General features: G+C 40.0%; 2 protein-coding genes across 5 annotated transcripts in view; both read right to left on the bottom strand.

Annotated features, from left to right (window-relative positions):
- HNRNPD (heterogeneous nuclear ribonucleoprotein D) overlaps positions 1-16,895 on the bottom strand; it is a 20,677-nt gene extending 3,782 nt beyond the window's left edge. For 2 of the 4 annotated variants that reach the window (XM_010358918.2, XM_010358920.2), the window contains exons 1-5: positions 16,227-16,895; positions 14,307-14,363; positions 2,346-2,514; positions 1,556-1,717; positions 219-350 (exon numbers count right to left, since the gene is read on the bottom strand). In XM_010358918.2, the coding sequence (XP_010357220.1) occupies positions 219-350; positions 1,556-1,717; positions 2,346-2,514; positions 14,307-14,363; positions 16,227-16,459 (753 nt within the window). In that variant the 5' untranslated portion in view covers positions 16,460-16,895. The remainder of the gene's footprint in view (positions 1-218; positions 351-1,555; positions 1,718-2,345; positions 2,515-14,306; positions 14,364-16,226) is intronic. The other 2 variants (XM_010358919.2, XM_010358921.2) reach the window with 1 other exon arrangement.
- On the bottom strand, positions 16,464-17,182 carry LOC115892636. Its single transcript, XM_030913934.1, has 2 exons — positions 17,054-17,182; positions 16,464-16,912 (listed from the first exon to the last, which is right to left on the bottom strand). Exons 1-2 carry the CDS (start codon positions 17,112-17,114, stop codon positions 16,464-16,466), a joined length of 510 nt encoding a protein of 169 aa, XP_030769794.1. The 5' UTR covers positions 17,115-17,182.
- Positions 17,183-18,870: the final 1,688 nt, after the last annotated feature.

Below are 18,870 nucleotides of genomic sequence, written 5' to 3'. Positions count from 1 at the left end.
CTTGAGTCCTAAAAAATATTTTTGTGAAAGCCTAGACAAAAACACTAAAAGTAACAAATGTGTCCATCCTGCTCCCCACAAAAAGTTGGTCAATGGTAAGTAACCATTGAGAAGTTTTTAAAGCATGCAAAGAACTTAAGCCTTTACAGAGAAAGGTAAATGATTAAGCTCTTTACAACAGCTAGTTTTCTCTACAAGTAAATGGATGCTTAACTTACTTTACTAAGACCAACATTGTGGTATTTCTTTTCCATTATCTTCTTCACTGGTTCTTCTTCCTTAAAAGTAATAAAGCAGAATCCACGCCTCTTATTGGTCTTGTTGTCCATGGGGAGCTCTATGGATTCCACCTGGTATTAAAAAACAAATTTCAATATGCTAGCTTGCATTTTATTGACCTTAAAAGAAACACAAGTTTAGAGGGGGCAAAATGCACAAAGAAAACATGTATTTGGCACTAAGTTCTATTCTCCTGTTTCCCCCTATTTATTCTAATCCTTTTAAGGAATTCTTCCAATTAGAACATCCATTCCATCTAAGGTCTTCACAACTATTTACAAAAATAAGCTTCACCAGGCACTGACATTTACTACCTAACTCAAGGGTCACAAATTCAAATGCCCATAAAGAAGACGAAGAAAACACTCAAATTTAAGAAAAACAGAATAAAAATGTATTTGAGAGAAAATAGAAAGTAGGGTGGTGAAGACTACTAAAAACTGGAGAGCGTATGCCCAAACCAAGATGGAAGCTACTACTCAGTTTGACAGATGCTGCCACACGGGAGGGCAGTGTCAATTCCCATGTTGTGTGCTCTTGCAAATATTTAAGAAAAGCTAGATACTGAGTTTTGCGGGCAATATCTCAAATCCTCAATACTAAAAAAGCATGTATTGTTTGAATCAAGCAATAAATGTCTGCGGGATGTATCTGGAGCCCAATGCCACAAATTTCTCAACTTTCATTAATTCTTAAAAAGAGACCTCTATTATCTAGTTCACTAATGAGTCTGAGTTTGCTTTACTTTTAATTGAGATGGGGTCTCACTATGTTGGCCCAGGATGGTCTTCAACTCCTGGTCTCCAGTAATCCACCCACCTCGGCCTCCAAAGTGCTGATATTACTACAGGCATGACCCATTGCGTCCAGCCTAATGAGTCTATAATTGTTAGTCTCATTAAATTTGCACGTATACATGCATTTCAATTGATAAGGCACTACACCCTATTCTTAATTCCTTTCCTTTTTTGAACAAAAGTCTCCTTTTACTCTGGATTTCTTCCTCTTATTGTCTGTATTTAAGAATGCTTGTCTATTTCATCTTTGTATACTCTACCCCAGCAATACTTTGCATCGAGTAGGTACTCAATGAAAAAAACGCATCATCCAACCTTCAAAGACCTGCTAATAAAGTATTTACAATATCCTTCTTCCAAAACAAATCACATAATCTGCCCTAACAGTTCTGAAAAGCCAAGTGACTCTGAGTCCATAATAGGACAATCACATTCACACTAATTTTGACATAAACTGGGTCAAAACATTTATAACATACCTCACCAAAACCACCAAAGTACTCTCTTATTTTCTCTTCAGGTGTATCTGGAGAAAGGCCACCAACAAAAATTTTTTTAACCGGCTCTTTTGTTTTCATGGCTTTGGCCCTTTTAGGATCAATCACCTTCCCATTCAATTTATGTTCTTTTTGATCCATGACCTAAGAAAATTGAAGTTTTCATTTAAAAAATACATATCTTAACTAAAGTTCAGAGAATATTAATTTACTTAAAAGTAACTACAAATACAGATAATGCCAAGCATGTGTTGACTTGCTCAAGATTAAACTGTCAAGTCATGGTGGTGATGTAACATCAACTAACATATACTAGGTGTTTAAATCTAAAGGTAAGAATGGTAGGACATACACAAATTTAGCCAATTACTAGATAACCATTACCTTTTAACTGCAATATATACAAACATGACTGCTACTTCCCTTTAGCCCAGGATCAAAATGATGATTCAGTTAAAAGTTGCTTGCCTAACAAAATTTCAAAATACGTACTTCTGTGAACTGTTAAAACACATCCTTTTAACTAGGCATCTTTAAATCTATAGTATCTTTAAAGTTAATTTCAAAATTTAGCAGAGCCTGGAACCCAAATTATTCAGGAAACAATTCCTGAACCTACCTCTATCTTCATAAAATGTATTGGGGCAAGAACTATTATCTTCCTTCCTATACTATCAAAAGGGGGAACCACAAATAGGCAAACTCATTGTATCAAACTATCCATATGTTAATATTTTATATTATTAACTGATCAGAACACGTAACACACTACCTTATCTACACTCTCCGATTCTTTAAATAGCACAAAGCCAAAACCCCTTGATCGCCCTGTGATAGGATCTAACTTCAGAGTGCAGTCTACAACTTCACCAAATTTGGAAAAGTAGTCCTTCAGATCTTTCTTTGTAGTGTCCCAGCTAAGGCCTCCTATAAACATTTTCCTGTAAAGACAAAAAGCAGTATTAAAATGCTTAAAAAAAAAATTGCCTTAAATATTATCCACATCAATAACACACCTTCTCCAAACTGCACCAGTTTACTGGGCAGTATATTAAAACATCATTCTTCCTACATAACCACACATCAGGAACATCATATTCCAAAAAGCTGGCTTATTACTGCTGCTCCCGGATAATTACAAAATAGTGAGCAAGCAGCAAACTAAGTCTTTCAACTTGCTAAAAGATAAGCGTATACCCAAAGTAAAAATACTGTACATAAAGGTTTTCCTTAGATTACAAATTAAAAAGTTAACAACAACAACAAAAAACAGAATCTTAGCTTCAAATTTCTCTTCCAAAGTTTATTAAACTTGTTAAAATGCTATGCAGTTCCCCACTGATCTCAGCAACCAGCATTGGTGTCTATGCTGAAGCTCCTTTTCTATGTTAACAGTTCTCTCATTAACAAAACTCTTAGCACATAAAATGGAAAATTCTACATCTCACAATTAAGTTGTGAACCAATTTTTTTGATGTGCTAAGAGTCCTTAAGACAAAAGTAATGTGCAATATAAACAATTTCGTGACAATTATCCATTGAAGCACAATCCACTAATTAACTTAGATGATTCATTTACAGTAGAACCTCAGTTAACCAGCAATAAAGTAAGCTTTTAAAATGCAAAAAGTGATGGTTGGTAAGCAGAAAACCACCAAGACACTTTAAGACCAAAGGTATATACTCAAAATAAAACAGAAGATTTTAAGGTGAAATCTTACTAACATTACAGCAAAACACCAGAAAGTTCAGATCTGGCAGCTTTACGTATGCTCCCTTTGTGCAAAAATGAGTAAATAAATAAATAAAAGGCTACCCTATACCTAACCACCTTTCAACCCTTTAAAAAGACAGGACTGGAGGTTTTTAATTTTAAGGGTAAACTGTCAGAATTTGTTATGTAATGGCTAAAAATGTCACCATGGGAATCAAATCAGACTTGCTCAGCATTTTCTCATCTTTTTAACTGGGGAGGGGTTCTGGGTGGGGACTGGGATGTGACACCAACTCAGCTCCATAAAGAAATTAAAGGCCTTTTATTAGGAAACATCTCCATCTTGTGGGCTTTTAAGATATTGCCACTAAGGCCCATTCTCGGAATAAAAGGCAATTGTCCCTTGAATTAGGGTCTTTCTTCACTTCCTCAAAGACACCTGATTAACTGAGGTGTTACTGATCTTACTATCCTACCACAGTCCTGTTTCACTTCTAATGACAAAGCAAACTTTTAGTGCAGAGTAGGTCTTAGGTATATACTGCACTTCCCACTTCAGGTTAGCTTTTCAACTCACATGTATTCTAGAGCTGGGCCATTTATATGCTTAATATTCAGGACTTCCTCAAAGTTTCCAGGCTTGAAGTAGCATTTATAAAACAACTCTGGCATTTTATAATCAAATGAACGAAAACACCCATCATGTTTTGTGTATTTGAAATGTTTATTTATTGCCAATTCCATGGAAGAAATTTGAGTTATTTTCTCAATATACATTTTCTTTAATTTGAATAGTGTGTACCTTTTAATATACAATCTTTATTTACATAATTTGCTATAAGCACCTTATTTTTAACTTACAGGTCCAGAATACTTCCTTCACAGACAGAAGTTATTTACCAACATTCACCCTGTAAAGGTGAGGGCACTGTATTTTTAATGAGAAAGAGAACTGACTATAAAGCAACGACCTCTTGCTAAGATTAATATGCCCATGACAAGTTCCACCAACAGAAACAACTTCAATTGAGATTTAACTATTAAATCACCCTTTCCGTGATTACAGAAATTTCTCAATAATAACTAACAAACTTTGCAAGTATTTCAGCCTGAACACAACAGTTCTAACAAAAACATTTTTTAAGCTGTTGAAAGGGAAGAAAATTCTCTGTCTGGTCTATTCAGATATGAAGACAGAACTAGTTTTGATTTTATTTAACCTAAAAGCAATGTTTATATTGGGAAAAATATCCTTAATTTAAAATTATTAAGAAACAGAAAACAATTACAAAGAAATAAAACACCAAGAATAAGGTATGTGGTATTATTATTCTGAAGCCCCAAATGTTTTTCAGACAAGCAGCAGATTTTCTTAAATACCTAAGCATATCATCAGTTGGCCCAGCAAAGTGCTCTCCAAATGTACGCCCCACCTTTAGTATGGTAGTTGTTTAATATGCCTACCTTACTGCTACAAGGGTTCATTAAAGATGCTCTCACTCTTCAACTAATAATCAAGTATCACTCATGCAGAATAAAAAAACTTCAGCTATACAGCACTTTTGGAGAATAAGGAGCCAGGTATTATTCCACCTCCCTTAAAGCACTGCCTGCCTTCTCTTTCCCCAATTGTTTTTAACCTTCAACCATTTGAAATGAGATTTTTTTTCTAATAGCATCACACTTTTCTGCCTTCTTATACCTCAAATACAGTAATCATAATTTAACACGATGGCTCAGTCATCACTATTTCGCTAATTTAGAATACCCACAGGATCTTCTAAACTTAGCTATTTATACACCAACTCCACCTCATTTCTTCACAAGTTCTACTTTTCATTTTTGCCAGATCAATCACCAGTTGCTGTTCTAAAATGTCTCCCTTCCATTTTGCAGAGTAAATAGCCAGCTCTCAAACTTTTCAAATTCTGTGTTAAGTCTCTAAGCAAGCACCTAAGTGGCTCTTCTTTGAGACAAATGTATTAATATTTTGGCAGCCCAAGAACACTCTGGCTTTTCCTTCTGCTCTAATTTAAAAAGGATGCTGTTCTCAGGCTATGCTTAGGCTTAAAAAAAAAAAAAGGTTGCTGAACAAATAGTTGAATATGCTACAATGAACACAAACTGTACCAATTCCATTCCATCTTTACTAAATGGAACATATTAATTCCATTCCATCTCTGTTTTTGGTTTTTTTTTTTTTTTTTTTGAGACAGTCTCACTCTGTTGCCCAGGCTGGAGTGCAGTGGCACAATCTCAGCTCACTGCAACCTCTGCCTCCCAGGTTCAAGTGATTCTGATTTCTCAGCCTCCGTGGGAGGGATTACAGGCTGCACCACCACGCCTGATTTAGTTTTTACATTTTTAGTAGAGACAGGGTTTCCCCTCGTTGGCCAGGCTGCTCTTCAACTTCTGGCCTCAAGTGATCCGCCCGCCCCAGCCTCCCAAAGTGCTGGGATTACAGGCGGAAGCTACCATGCCCAGCCCCAAACTCTATAGTACAGTGAGGAAAGATCTGCTAATCTTAATTATGGATAAATGGGCACTTAGTCTCTACAATGTTGGCATACATGCTCCCCCTCAAACTGATAGCATAAGGTAGTAATTATATATATATTTTTTTCTTTTTTAAACGGAGTCTCACTCCGTCACCCAGGCTGGAGTACAATGGCATGATCTAGGCTCACTGCAACCTCCGCCTCCCGGGTTCAAGCAATTCTCCTGCCTCAGCCTCCTAAGTAGCTGGGATTACAGGCACGCACCACCATGCCCAGCTAATTTTTTTTGTACTTTTAGTAGGGACAGGGTTTCACCATATTGGTCAGGCTGGTCTTGAACTCCTGACTTCGAGATCCACCCACCTCGGCCTCCCAAAGTGCTGGGATTACAGGCGTGAGCCACCATGCCCGGCTAAATTATCTACATATTTTGTATGACTTATCTTGCTTTTAAAGCACATCTACTGTCTCTCCAGATTACCTCTGCTGCCTTGAATACAAAGCGTTTCATCCTACGTAAGTGCAAACACTTGCCAATGAAGTAGACAGAACTTCAGAAAATACCCTATGCAGCCATGTTAAAAACAACCAAAACTTGTTCAATTAGCAACAAAGATGGCCCCTAACGCTGCAATAAAGTTTAAACTTCAATCCTTAGTTCTAAGTGAATCAATCCCAATTAAAATGTAGGACTTCATCTACAGTATTTTATTAACATAGCTGAATTTCTTAATCCTAGCTGTGAACTAAATACTCAGCACCCCAAGGCTGAATATGGTATTCAGTTTAAAACACCTACTCAACAATATAAGTCTCCTTGCTTTCACATTGGCTTACACCAAATTGTAAAATTAAATGACAAGCATAAAGTTATACAACTCAGCATAGATGACTATCCAAGTGTTATGTAGTATCATTCAGGAATTTAGACTGCTTTGTGGGACATTTTATCATCTTTCAATGCAAGTTTAGAAGCAATAAAGACAAAATGTCGGGGTTTAAACCCTACCCCTGACTTTTTTAAAGACCTCAATGTCTTTATGTCTCCCAGGCTGGAATGCAGTGGCTAAGTGACAGCTCACTGCACCCTTGACCTCCTGGGCTCAGTTGGTCCTCCCATCTCAGCCTCACCAGTAGCTCAGACTACAGGCGCCCACCACCACACCTGGCTAATATTTTTGCATTTTTTCGTAGAGATCAGGTTTCACTATGTTGCCCAGGCTGGTCTTGAACTCCTGGGCTCAAGCTGCCCACCTCAGCCTCCCAAAGTGCTGAATTCCAGGCATGAACCACTCCACCTGGTCCCCTGCCTCTTACTAACTGTGTAACATTAAGAAAAAACTATGAAAGTCCAAGATTGTCTGCCCATCTGTAAAAAGAGCATACCTCAGATATTCGCAGAGGGTTAAACTAGTTAACACACTTAAAGGACACCGAATAGTCTGACACACATCCTAAATGATTGACAAAAGTTACTATTTTGAAGGGGTAAAGCACTATAAGCACTATCTAAACATAATTTAATAAAGCAAAATTTTTATTTACTCAATGGCTTAATTTTTTAAAACTGCATAGACTTTATAAACTTTCCAATATTAAAAGGAAAAGGCCACAATGAGTTTTATATAAACATATTCTAATATTTTCAATGCTTCCAACCTGAAATAACACAGAAATTTTTAAATAGTCGTGTAAAAAATATATATTAAAAACTAAAAAGTAGGTGGTATTTCAACTAAGACCTTTTAAATGTAGCTTCTAAAATCACCTTGATGACTTGGTCTACCCTATATTTACGCCAGTAATTTTAGTAAAGAATAATTTAAAACATAAAAGGCAATATACATGGAGTAATCCTGGCTGGTGGAAAATGTTCCGATTTAATAATCCTGGCTTTTCCCCATCAATAAACTTATTCTCTGGACTATTTAGGTCACTAGGCTTTTAACATTCCCAGTCAATACTAAGTATTTTATTCCAAGATACCTCCCCTAACAAGTCTTTATCGTCAAACACCTTATTCAAGGTAAAAAGTTAGCCATTATACTCACTCCCAATTTTGGAATAGTATTCTTTTTGTGTTCTATAACTTCATTTTTATTTTTTTGGAGACGAGGTCTTGCTGTGTTACTCAGGCTAGCCTCGAACTCCTGGACATAAGCGATCAGCCTCCCAAAGTGCTAGGATTACAGGCATGAGGAGCCACCACACCCAGCCAATCCTTTAACTTTCAAACACTTCCTAACAACTTATGATCTTACGTATGTGGCTTTATAACAAGTTCTGACAGTTTAAAAAATATAACAGAATGTCAACCTGATACACATTTCAGATGTATAACTTAAATGACCAATCACTGTCATCTTTTAAAGTAATGTTACTCAGGCACACCATTAATCCTTACTGAATTTTTCCACTATTTTATCCATCATAATTATTCTTCTAAAATCCTAAAATGACAAACTAAAGCTAAGTCATTAGTTACCTAAGGGGAAGGGAGGAAGTTACAATACAACTAGATAATCACACATTAGAATAGTTATTTTAGAAGTTGTATAAAAACTACCTTGGGAGAGAGCTTGACAAGCTTTCATCGAGTTCAAATACTAACCAGCCTTTTTAGATCTGATCTGGTACGTAATTCATGAAAACCACTTTTTTGAGACAGAGTCTCGTTCTATTGCCAGGCCGTGATGCAATGGTGCAATCCTGGCTCACTTCAACCTCTGCCTCCCAGGTTCAAGCAATCTTCCCACTTTAAGCTCCTGGGTAGCTGAGACTACGGGCACACACCACAAGACCCACCTTTTTTTGTTTGTTTGTTTGTTTTGGGAGAGACAGGGTCTCATCATGTTGCCCAGGCTGGTCTGGAACTCCTGTGCTCAAGCAATCTGCCCACCTCAGCCTCCCAAAGTGCTATATTACAACCGGGAAGCACCGCACCCAGCCCACTTTTTTTAAACTGTTTAAACCTAATGAGACATTAAGGTTAGCTAGTTTTCCCAAAAAACACTTTAGTCAATAAGAATTTTGGTATTATTTCCCCATTATTAAAGAATAGGTATTTCTCTCCCCCAGCTTTCTATATGACGTCAAGGTAAGTGTGAAAAATTCTATTTTTAATTCAAGACTAACATACAACGGACCAAACATTTTCCAAAAGATTTCCCTGTATTAAATCTCATTACCTCACGCTTTAGAATGAACCTAACTAAATGACTACTAAAAAGCGAAGTTGAAAAAATAAACATCTAATAAATGAGACATGACATTTTTTTTGGGAGGGGGATGGAGTCTCACCCTGGTGCCCAGGCTGAAGTGCAGTGGCGCAATCTTGGCTCACTGCAACCTGCTTCCCGGTTCAAGCTCTTCTGCCTCAGTCTCCCAAGTAGGTAGGAACTACAGGTGCCCACCATCATGCCCAGCTAATTTTTGTATTTTTAGTAGAGACGGTGTTTCACCATGTTAGCCAGGTTGCTCTCGAACTCCTGACCTCAGGTGATCTGCTTGCCTCAGCCTCCCGAAGTGCTGGAATGACAGGCATAAGCCACCGCGCCCGGCCAACAAGATAGTTTTTTAAATAAACTTATTTTTCTTTTTTTGAGACCGAGTCTTGCTCTGTCGCCCGGGCTGGAATGCAGTAGTGCAACCTTGTCTCACTGCAACCTCTGCCTCCAGGGTTCAAGTGATTCTCCTGCCTTAGCCTCCTGAGTGACTACAGGCGCGTGTAACCACATGTCTGGCTGATTTTTTGTATTTTTAGTAGAGAGGGGTTTCGCCATGTTGGCCAGGCTGTTCTCCAACTCCTGACCTCAAGTGATCCACCCATTTTGGCCTCCCAAAGTGCTGAGATTACAGGTGTGAGCCACCACACCTGGCCTAAAAATAAACACTTTTTTTTTTTTTTAAAGAGACCAGGTCTCACTATCAGAGTGCAGTGGCTCCATTATAGCTTCCTGCAGCCCTGAGCTCCTTCCTGGGCTCAACAGATTCTCCTGCCTCTGTCTCCTGGGTAGCTGGAACTACAAGCACACCCCCAACACATTAATTTTTTTTTTTTTTTTTAAGAAACGTGTCACATTTTGTTACCTAGCTGGTCTAGAAATCCTGGCATGAAATGATCCTCACACCTCAAGACTTCTGAGTAGCCAGTGATTACAGGCATGAGTCACTAATTAACTTTAAATGCTTAATCCAACATCTCCCTTTTTTCACTTCACTACAAGGAAGCAATGACATCTTGTATGTTTACATTTTATATAAGCTCTCAATCAGCTTTGTAAGGTAAACTCCCATTTACCTAGAGGTTAAGGAATAAGTATTTTCCTTAACCTGAAGGTTAAGGTTCTGGTTAACTGAGATTACTACATATTCACAATTCTATAAAATTGTGTATTGGAAGTCAATTTAGGTATCAATGCTGAAGTCAGAAAATGATTTGTACCTTGGTGAATTTTTAGAATTTTCTTACATTTTAAAATCATGTTACTTTTCAAAAGTGTTAAGGAAAAATCTGTAGGAGATTCATTCCATGACATTGTCTGTTGGTTGCTTTTTGAATGTATTTTCTCACGGCTTCATCTATCTTACTCATAAGACTAAATGGGGAGACAGACTTCCTGGCTGTGTGGGCTCTGTGCTAGTCTGAAGTCTAGATAAGCAGGAGTTTACAGTCCAAGACCCAATACTTAAACTGTCACCTTGATTACTGGACAAACACCACCAGTAAATAGGAGTCTTCCCTCCCACCCCCAAATATTCTTAAATACCTAGCTCCAACGTACAATATAATACTCCAGAAACTAAAACATGCTTACCTTTACTCCACAGGAGTAAATCACTGGCAGTATCAACTATTAGGGCACTGGATAAATACACACAAGCTATGAAAGCAGGCTATGGAGTCAATCTTCCTGTGGTGAGCATTGTTTCCAACACATAGATCAGCAAACCAAGTAACAAACATATTGTATTACCTGAAACCACACTGTTGGAAGTGAAGCAACAGAAAGAGATCCCACGCTTTCAGCATCCAGTTCAGTGCCCTATCTACTAAAACGTTGAAGCAGAACTGAAGTCAAATCAAGCTTGGACTATCACAAGTTATGTTTCACTCCATTTGTAAATGTGCACACACTTGAGGTACACAGCTTCAAGTGGAATGGAAAAAAAAGTTATTACTCTATTCCTTTTTAAATGCTTTTCAAGCATGGCATGTATTATCACTTGAAGGCTAAAACTAATCACATCCTTCATGTTGGCCATAAATCACACACCGAAATAGTATACTCCAAATGTTCTCGTATTAGGGCAGCCTTACCCTAATATTATGTGTTAGGACGATGGCAGAGTACTCAGGAAATATTAAAAACATACACTGAGTTTGTAGAAGGGGTCACATGGCTTAAGGGGAAAAAAACCCAGATTTAAGGCAAAGTATGTGATCTCAAAAACAACCACTGAAAAACTTCAATGACATTCTCCAATTCCAAACCTAAAAAACCAGATTATTTTTAGTATCTTTCATAATAGATGAATATTTACAATGAAAAGTAATACTCCTCCCCTAAACGTTCATCTAAAGATCTGAGGGCATCCATTTCTGGAATTTTTAACTCGGGAAATTTGTCAAAGGCTCCCAAGAATGCTAACACTGAGACCAATCTACTCAGGGTCTCAACTTTACTACATACAGTAAACCCAACTGTACTGAATCAAGACCAGTAAATTTGGCATGAGACTACTCTAAAAGCAATTATTTTACAAACCAAACAATGTTCAGATTGCCCCAGAAGCACTAAGGTATAAGACCATAATCGCAAAAATTTAAAGCAAAAACAAGAGCCTAGTCTTTTATAATGAGACAGGCGACAACCTACAGCAGGATTCACAAAATTCCCAAATGGGAAGAATCACACTTGGGCTCATTATACACTAACCGTTAATAGGGCCAGATCTACTGTCCTGTTATTAAAGAAGTATTGCTGGACTTTGGCTGATAAGTGAATGGGGGGACTTTTTTGCTTCCTACCCAATCCAACGCAGGAAAGTCTACGTACCTACCTTGTAAAACTATCTCAAAGTTAATGCAACATTGTAGTTTCCATTGATTTTTAAATTTTAAAAACTCTGCCCTCAGATAGCTTGCTACATGGCATGTATATTTTGCCAGACACTAAGTAATTTTAAAGTACCTACCCCAAATGAACTGCAGCACTGCAGAGAACAGAATGGGTCCACACCACAAAGTAAAATGAGAAATTTCAATGCTTATAAGTAAAACCTACTGATGTTAATGTCGGAAAGAGTAAATCAAAGTGAACTCAGGAGGGCATACTATGGAAGTAATTACTGATTCTAAAGTCCCATAGTAAACTGTAGAAACATCCACTAAAGGTGTAACAGGCATGCCTTCCTAAAAATAGCTGTCCATTCTTACATGCAAAAGGAAAAAAACATTTCTAAAACCAACTGATTTTTAAAGTATTTTAGGATGAAACTGTAATCACTTTATTCTCAGATTTGTAGAAGGAAATGCACACAGAACTGTGTTTAAGAAATTCAATTTGGATACTGTATGTATTAACCAGTCTTATCCTCAATATTGACTATAAAACTGTTGCCCTTTTAATATCCCTCAAAATGGGAGAAAGAGAAAGGGACAGATATGGTGGCAAGCGCAGACACCCAAAAAAAAAAAAAAAAAAAAAAAAGGTCTGAAAGTTTTTCACTCTTGAAAGCCTTAATGTCTGGAACACGATGGGGCTGCAAAATTGCGCAGTTAAGAAAAATCAAGTATTAGATCCCTTAAAAATAAGAACTACATTATTTTTAAGTGTAATTCTAAAATCAACCTGGGTAGGCCGGGCGCAGTGGCTCACGCCTGTGATTACAGCACTTGAGAGGCCGAGGCGGGCCGATCACCTGAGGTCAGGAGTTCGAGACCAGCCTGACCAACATGAAGAAACCCTGTCTCTACTAAAAATACAAAATGAGCCGGGTGTGGTGGAATATGCCTGTAATCCCAACTACTTGGGAGGCTGAGACAGGAGAATTGCTTGAACCTGGGAAGCAGAGGTTGCAGTGAGCAGAGAGCACACCATTGCACTCCAGCCTGGGCAACAAGAGTGAAACTCCGTCTCAAAAATAAAATCAACCTGGGTAATAAAATTTTACACCAATTTTATTTTCAGTAAACGACAGCTAGTCACTATCTAAAATGTTTATTAACTATGAATATAAACATTTCTCCATTTTTTCTGAGATTATTCAAAAAAGTTGTAATATTACATCATTTTAGGTAGCAGGACAAGTGTAATTACTTGAAAGAGTCAAAACACTGACCTTCAAATTTAAGTTTATAATCATTTCAAATTATTGGAAACAATTACATGAGATTCAAAGTATATAATAATGTCAAACACAGTTATAGTTTAATCTTAATTTGCTACTCTTAGCTAGCAGTGAAATCGGGCTGTTAGTGCCAACCACTCACCAAATATAGGGAATAACATTCATTGAAACTGTGACCCCAGTCTTTTGTTTTCTCTTTTTTGCTTTTCCCCTTGCCTGTTTCCCGTCTGCTTTTTCTCCAACGTAAAGCTGGACTGATTTCAGTGGATGAGACTACAGTAATAAGCAAATTTTTAAATGTTACCCTAAATGGGCTCTTAAAATAGAATGTAGCTTGTAAAGATATAAGGTAACTGCCTGCAAGTTAGTGGCCTTCTACTCTCCAGTGGTGGTGTATAAACCCCTGAAAATTCAAATATAATCCTAAAAGGCAGAAAGACTGACATTTAGGGGAAGGGAAAGGATGGATAAAAAGAACAATACTCAACCTACCAGCCTCCAAAGAGAAGTCATGCAATTGTGAATACATGTCAACCAACTGTTATTAATATCACAGCCAAATCACACTGAAAACAAAAAATCTGGTAAGAGCTGTAGTGGAAAGCCACTTTAGCCCACCTTTGAATGGTATACACACACACACACACACACACAATTCTTATGAAAAGTCTATTTACAAATATGGTAGGTAAAAGACAAAACATTTTTCCATAATACACAGTGCTGCTTAAAGAACTGCTTCAGACATCTCCAGAATATTTCAGTATAACATGCATGACATTTTAAACACAACATTTTATATCAAGTAGTCTTCATATTTAGCCATTAAACTTAGAATTCCAACAAAAATATTTTTCATCTTAAATGCGAAGATTACAGTAATATTTTTTCTTGCTCGATATAAAAATATCGTTACTAATTGTTTAGCTTAAATTGCCAAACTGCAACTACATGCATTACCACAGACCAAATACCATGTAAAGGCATCAGTTTTGCCCAAAGATTACACATGATGCCTAAAAAAGTATATATCCCAGGTACAAGCCTACTGTATGTACTATGGTCTAGAATTTCCTGGGGATCAATGGGCAACTAACCAATACACAGCCTCTGCATATTATGACTACTGAAACCTTTATAATACAGAAATAAAATTTAAAAGTTTTACCATTCTTCCCGCTGTGCCGTCGCTGCTTCAGAGTGTCGTGGGGAGGAGTTTGAATGGCTAGGGAATTAACAACCGGTACAGCAACCAATCAAAATTCTAGTTTTAGTTTTTGACACTGTTAGGGTTAAAAACTTTAATTCATTTACACTTCAGTTCAACAGTAGGTAACTATAAAGTCAGCTGCTTTGCGATTTGAATTATCAGGGCTAACAGAGAGCCTGCCCCAAACAGGAAGTTACACAATTAATCATTTTGGTGCCTCTGTCCAAAGAACAGAATTCAGCAAACGAAAACCAAAATGTTAAAGATTTTAAGTTTCCAAATATCTAACATCTTCCTTTCTCAAATAAGCTATATACAATTCGAGTTAGATCTGTTTAATTTTTAAAAGTTTGTTTCCCTTCCCACCACCACTCCCCCAAAACCAGCACTATCATCAAACAGCCTGACAAGAATCTGCCTAGGCTGGGTTTAACCCTGTATTCCAAAGTGCTTCTCCCCTCCCCACTCTCCCTCCAAATCCTGGGCTCTTTCTCAGTAAAGGGAATCGTGTTTTCTAACACTGGGTTAAAGCGACATCTTACTATTATATCCATCAACACCTTTCTCTTTACAGTTAAAAAAAAAATTCAGACACACACACACCCCTCCCCATTACAAAAAGGAATGGAAGCCTGAACCCACGATCATCACTCAGTAATCGGAGCTAAGAAAACTCAGCCAAGAACCCCGATTTAGTCCCTCCAGCTAACTCCCGTATTATGTTCCCAATCCCAAATGCTGCATTTTAATACACTAAATGCAGATTTAGGTAGTATATACAACTGTTATTTCAATCAGAGGAAGCAAGTTAATACTAAGAAATTTGCACCAAAAAAAAAAAAAGGATCCCATAGCACAATACAGGATTTGTTTCTCTTAAGAGGACTATAAGCCTCCCTTAGTGGGCGGGAAAGAAATCAAGACACCAAAATAGGATCCTGGGCACCGGGAAAAAAAGGGGACTGGAGGTTGTAAAAAATTAGGTTGCACAAAAAAAGTAAGTTACAATCTGTACTAACAGTTGGGGAACCCAATAGCTGAGGGCGCGAAAAGGGTGCGCGGTTAGAATAACTCAGTGGGGTGGGGGAAGGGTAGACACTAGGCCGGAGATAGGACAGCTCCAGTCAAGTGCAGGCCCCCATCGACTAGGAACTTAACCTGAGCCCGAGGAGCAAAACCAACGGCCCAACAAGAAAGTCGGAGCATTTCACCGGACCCAATTTGGTCTGCACGTCAAAACATGGGGCCTGTATGAACATGCCATTGTGCGATAGCGTATGGTGAAGAAAATGAGTAAGTCCTTAGGCAAACTTATTCAAAATCCCAAGAAAACATTCGGCCTGAGGCCAACAAGGGAGAGGCAGAGGTAGACAACCTACGCGTTCCCCAAAACATGGGCTTATAAACAATCGCATCGTTTCAGGATGGTGGAGAAGCACCAAATAAACCTTAGCAATACAAACAGGGAAGCTTTTTGTGTCTGTCTGCGTTTTTACGCCCAAGACTTTAGAAAAAGAGAAAAACAGGGGACAGCATGAAAAGAAAAAAAGGTACCCCTCGACAGGCGGGAAAAAATCCTGGCGGCTAAGTCGGTGGGAGGAGACCCATGGCGAGGGAGGAAAGGAGGGCGGGCCGAGGAGCAGCATGGTGACGGCTAAAGGTGGAAACGTGTGTGATGGGGGAGGGGGGCGATAACCAGGCAAAGGAAGAAGGAAATGAAGGTCCGGGGAACCCAACATAGAAAAGGGGACACCAAAACAAGGAGGCTACAAGGGGGCCCGGAGACCGGGCTGAGAGCGGGAACCAGGCCTAATGGCGGGGGAATGAGGGGGAGGGGGACTAGTTGGGCCTGACTATCCTGGGCTGCCCCTTACTCACCCTTCATCCTCCTCGTTCTTACTGGCGTCAATCTTCGCCCCCTCCGACTCGGCGCTGCCCCCTTCGGTGCCTCCAGACGCGGTTCCGCCCCCGGTCCCGGCTCCGCTTCCCGCCGCCGCCGCTGCCCCCTGTGTCGCTGCCACCATGGCTCCCTCCTGCTCGCCCGCCGAGCCGCCTACCGCCGCCGTTGCCGCCGCTGCCGCCCCGTCCCCGCCGAACTGCTCCTCCGACATAGTGCTAGTGTCTCCGCCGCTGCCGCGAACCGAAACTAGCAGCAAAGTAATCCCCGCCGCTGCCGCGCGCCCGCTCTACCTCGCGAAGCACACAAGACAGGGAAGGCGCGCGCGTGGCTGCAAAGGCTCCTGCGCCTCTCCCTGGCCTGCCCCCTTCGCCTCCCACTCTCGCGCGGCGCACACTCCCGCTCTCTCCCGCTGCACTAAAAAAGAATAAGCACCAGCGGCGGCCGCTCTTGCCTCCTCCTCGCTTTAATGGCGCCGCCGCGGACCACCTAAAATGGCCGACGGAAGAACAGCGCGTCCCGGTCACGTGATGCGAGAGCGCGCCCTTCGCGCGTCCCCCCCACCCCTCTCCCCCTAGGTTTTTTTTTTCCCTTTCCTCTTCGGTCCCGCCCTCTCGCTCCCCTTTATACCTTCCTCTCACGCGCGGCGTCGCACAATTTGGGGGGCCTTTAAAAGGAACCGGAAGTGTCGTGAGCTAAGAGGGTCGCGCGGGGACCATCGAGAACAAGGAGTGTTGTTTCGAATAGCGGCTAGAGGGGCCCCCTGCCTCCGCCCCCGCCCTTCCGAGGATTCCTGGAGTCCACTCACCCCTCCCCAACACTCCAGTAGCAGGCGGGAGCAGCAGCATCAGGCTGGGGTGTGGCTGCATCTCCGCCAAGGCGGCCGTTCCCCGTGCAGCTGCGGCGTTCAGGTGGGGGAGGGGAGGCTCACACCCTGCGGCGGCTTAAGCCTGGATGTACGCACTCCAGGAGGGAATTAGCCCTGAGATGTCAGCCCTGTGCCCCTGGCTCTGTTCACCCGGACGCCTGCGGAGCGCCAGGCGCCGCAGCGGACCGCGCGCGCACTGATTGCCGCAACTCCTTTTCCTGCCGTCGCCGCCCGGGACCGGGTGACATTGAGGTTTTCGCCTATCGCCACTGGGCCGATAGGGCTTTTTTTTTTTAAGATTTGACTTTCCAAGTAAGATTTTTGTTTGCCTGCTTTTCTCCTGAATTTTTTTTTTTTGGTCGAAGAAGCAGGTAACTTGCGTATCTTAAGGAAAACATCGTTTTTGCTTTGCTTTTGTTGTTTAAAGATCCTAAAAGGTACCGTGATTCCTTTACGTTACTAATAATTGGAAAGTGTGTTAAATCAACGGTTCGCTTAATGTTCTTTAGTCCTTCCACATAGAATATATAAATGTCATGAGTCATCTTTACGAGCTTTATGAGTTTGTGTTCGGGTTTGGGTTTTTTTGTTGTGTGTGGTTGTTTGTTTTGTTTTGTTTTCTTGTAACACCGTTAGGCGTTTAACTAAGGTGTATTAAATTACTTTTTATACACCTATTAAAAATTACCAGTGCCTCAGCTGGAGACTGGATTATTCGGGCTTTGGTATTTGCTGCTTCCAGCAGTATCCTTAGAAGAAAATGAAGCTTTTAGGTACTTCTGTAGTCAACAAATAATTATTTGCCTGTTTAGTAAGTGTTCGGGCACGGGGGAAACAAAGACGAGTTTGCAGAATCCAGCAAAAACCTTAAGAGTTTAAGTATTTGGGCCAGGCTTGATGGTTCACGCCCGTAATCCCAGCACTTTGGGAGGCCGAGGCGGGCGGATCATGAGGTCAGGAGTTCGAGACAAGCCTGACCAACATGGTGAAACCCACGTCTCTACAAAAAATAAAAAAATTAGCTGGGCTTGGTGGCGGGTGCCTGTAATCCCAGGTAATCAGGGGGCTGAGGCAGGAGAATGGCTTGAACCCAGGAGGCGGAGCTTGCAGTGAGTGGAGATGCACCATTGCACTCCAGCCTGGGCGACAGAGCGAAACTCTGTCTCAAAAAAAAAAAAAAAAAAAATTTAAGTATTTGTTTTTCCACTGTAGTTAAACGAGTTTGTGTTAGTTGGACACTATCCAAAAATCTCAAAGGAAGATTATAAATAAGTTTTATTAATCAAATTAGTAGAATTTACATTAAAGAATAATTAAAACTCAAGAATACAGGTCAAATTCTGAAAACGTCCTAAAAATATAATCTTACCAAACTCCTATAATAGTCAAGTCATGTAAAGATAATACCAAGAATGTTTATCTTAAAGTGGTAGTGACTCCACATTTGTCTCCACTTGCCAGAATATTAGCAAAGGATAAAGTGGGTATGGTGCTGAAACCATATATTCCTGGTTAGAAACAGCTAAGATGATTGACTGAAGGGAAGTCTGTTTAATCTTTCTGGCTTCAGGCGAGGGTAATTATCATTTATTTTGATCTTAAGATATCATTAGACATAGCCACCTTTTGGTAATAGTAACTTTTCCAAAAGGTTCATCTTGATTTCCCATGTAGCTTAGGAGCTTCTGGAATTCTTAGAATTTATGTCAAAAATTCCAGACAACCTAGGAATGATTTTAAAGCTAACTACTATATGC

The sequence above is a fragment of the Rhinopithecus roxellana genome, chromosome 2 (assembly GCF_007565055.1).
Source record: "Rhinopithecus roxellana isolate Shanxi Qingling chromosome 2, ASM756505v1, whole genome shotgun sequence".
NCBI classification, from domain to species: Eukaryota; Metazoa; Chordata; class Mammalia; order Primates; family Cercopithecidae; genus Rhinopithecus; species Rhinopithecus roxellana.
The sequence above is the reverse complement of the archived record's forward strand: the minus strand, read 5'-3'. Positions and strand labels throughout refer to the sequence as shown.

Coding starts and splice junctions, on each gene's coding strand:
- LOC115892636 (XM_030913934.1), bottom strand. CDS start 17,114: ATGCAGCCACACCCCAGCCTGATGCTGCTGCTCCCGCCTGCTACTGGA. Junction 16,913..17,053: donor TACTGGAGTGTTGGGGAGGG/GTGAGTGGACTC, acceptor TTCCTTTTAAAG/GCCCCCCAAATTGTGCGACG.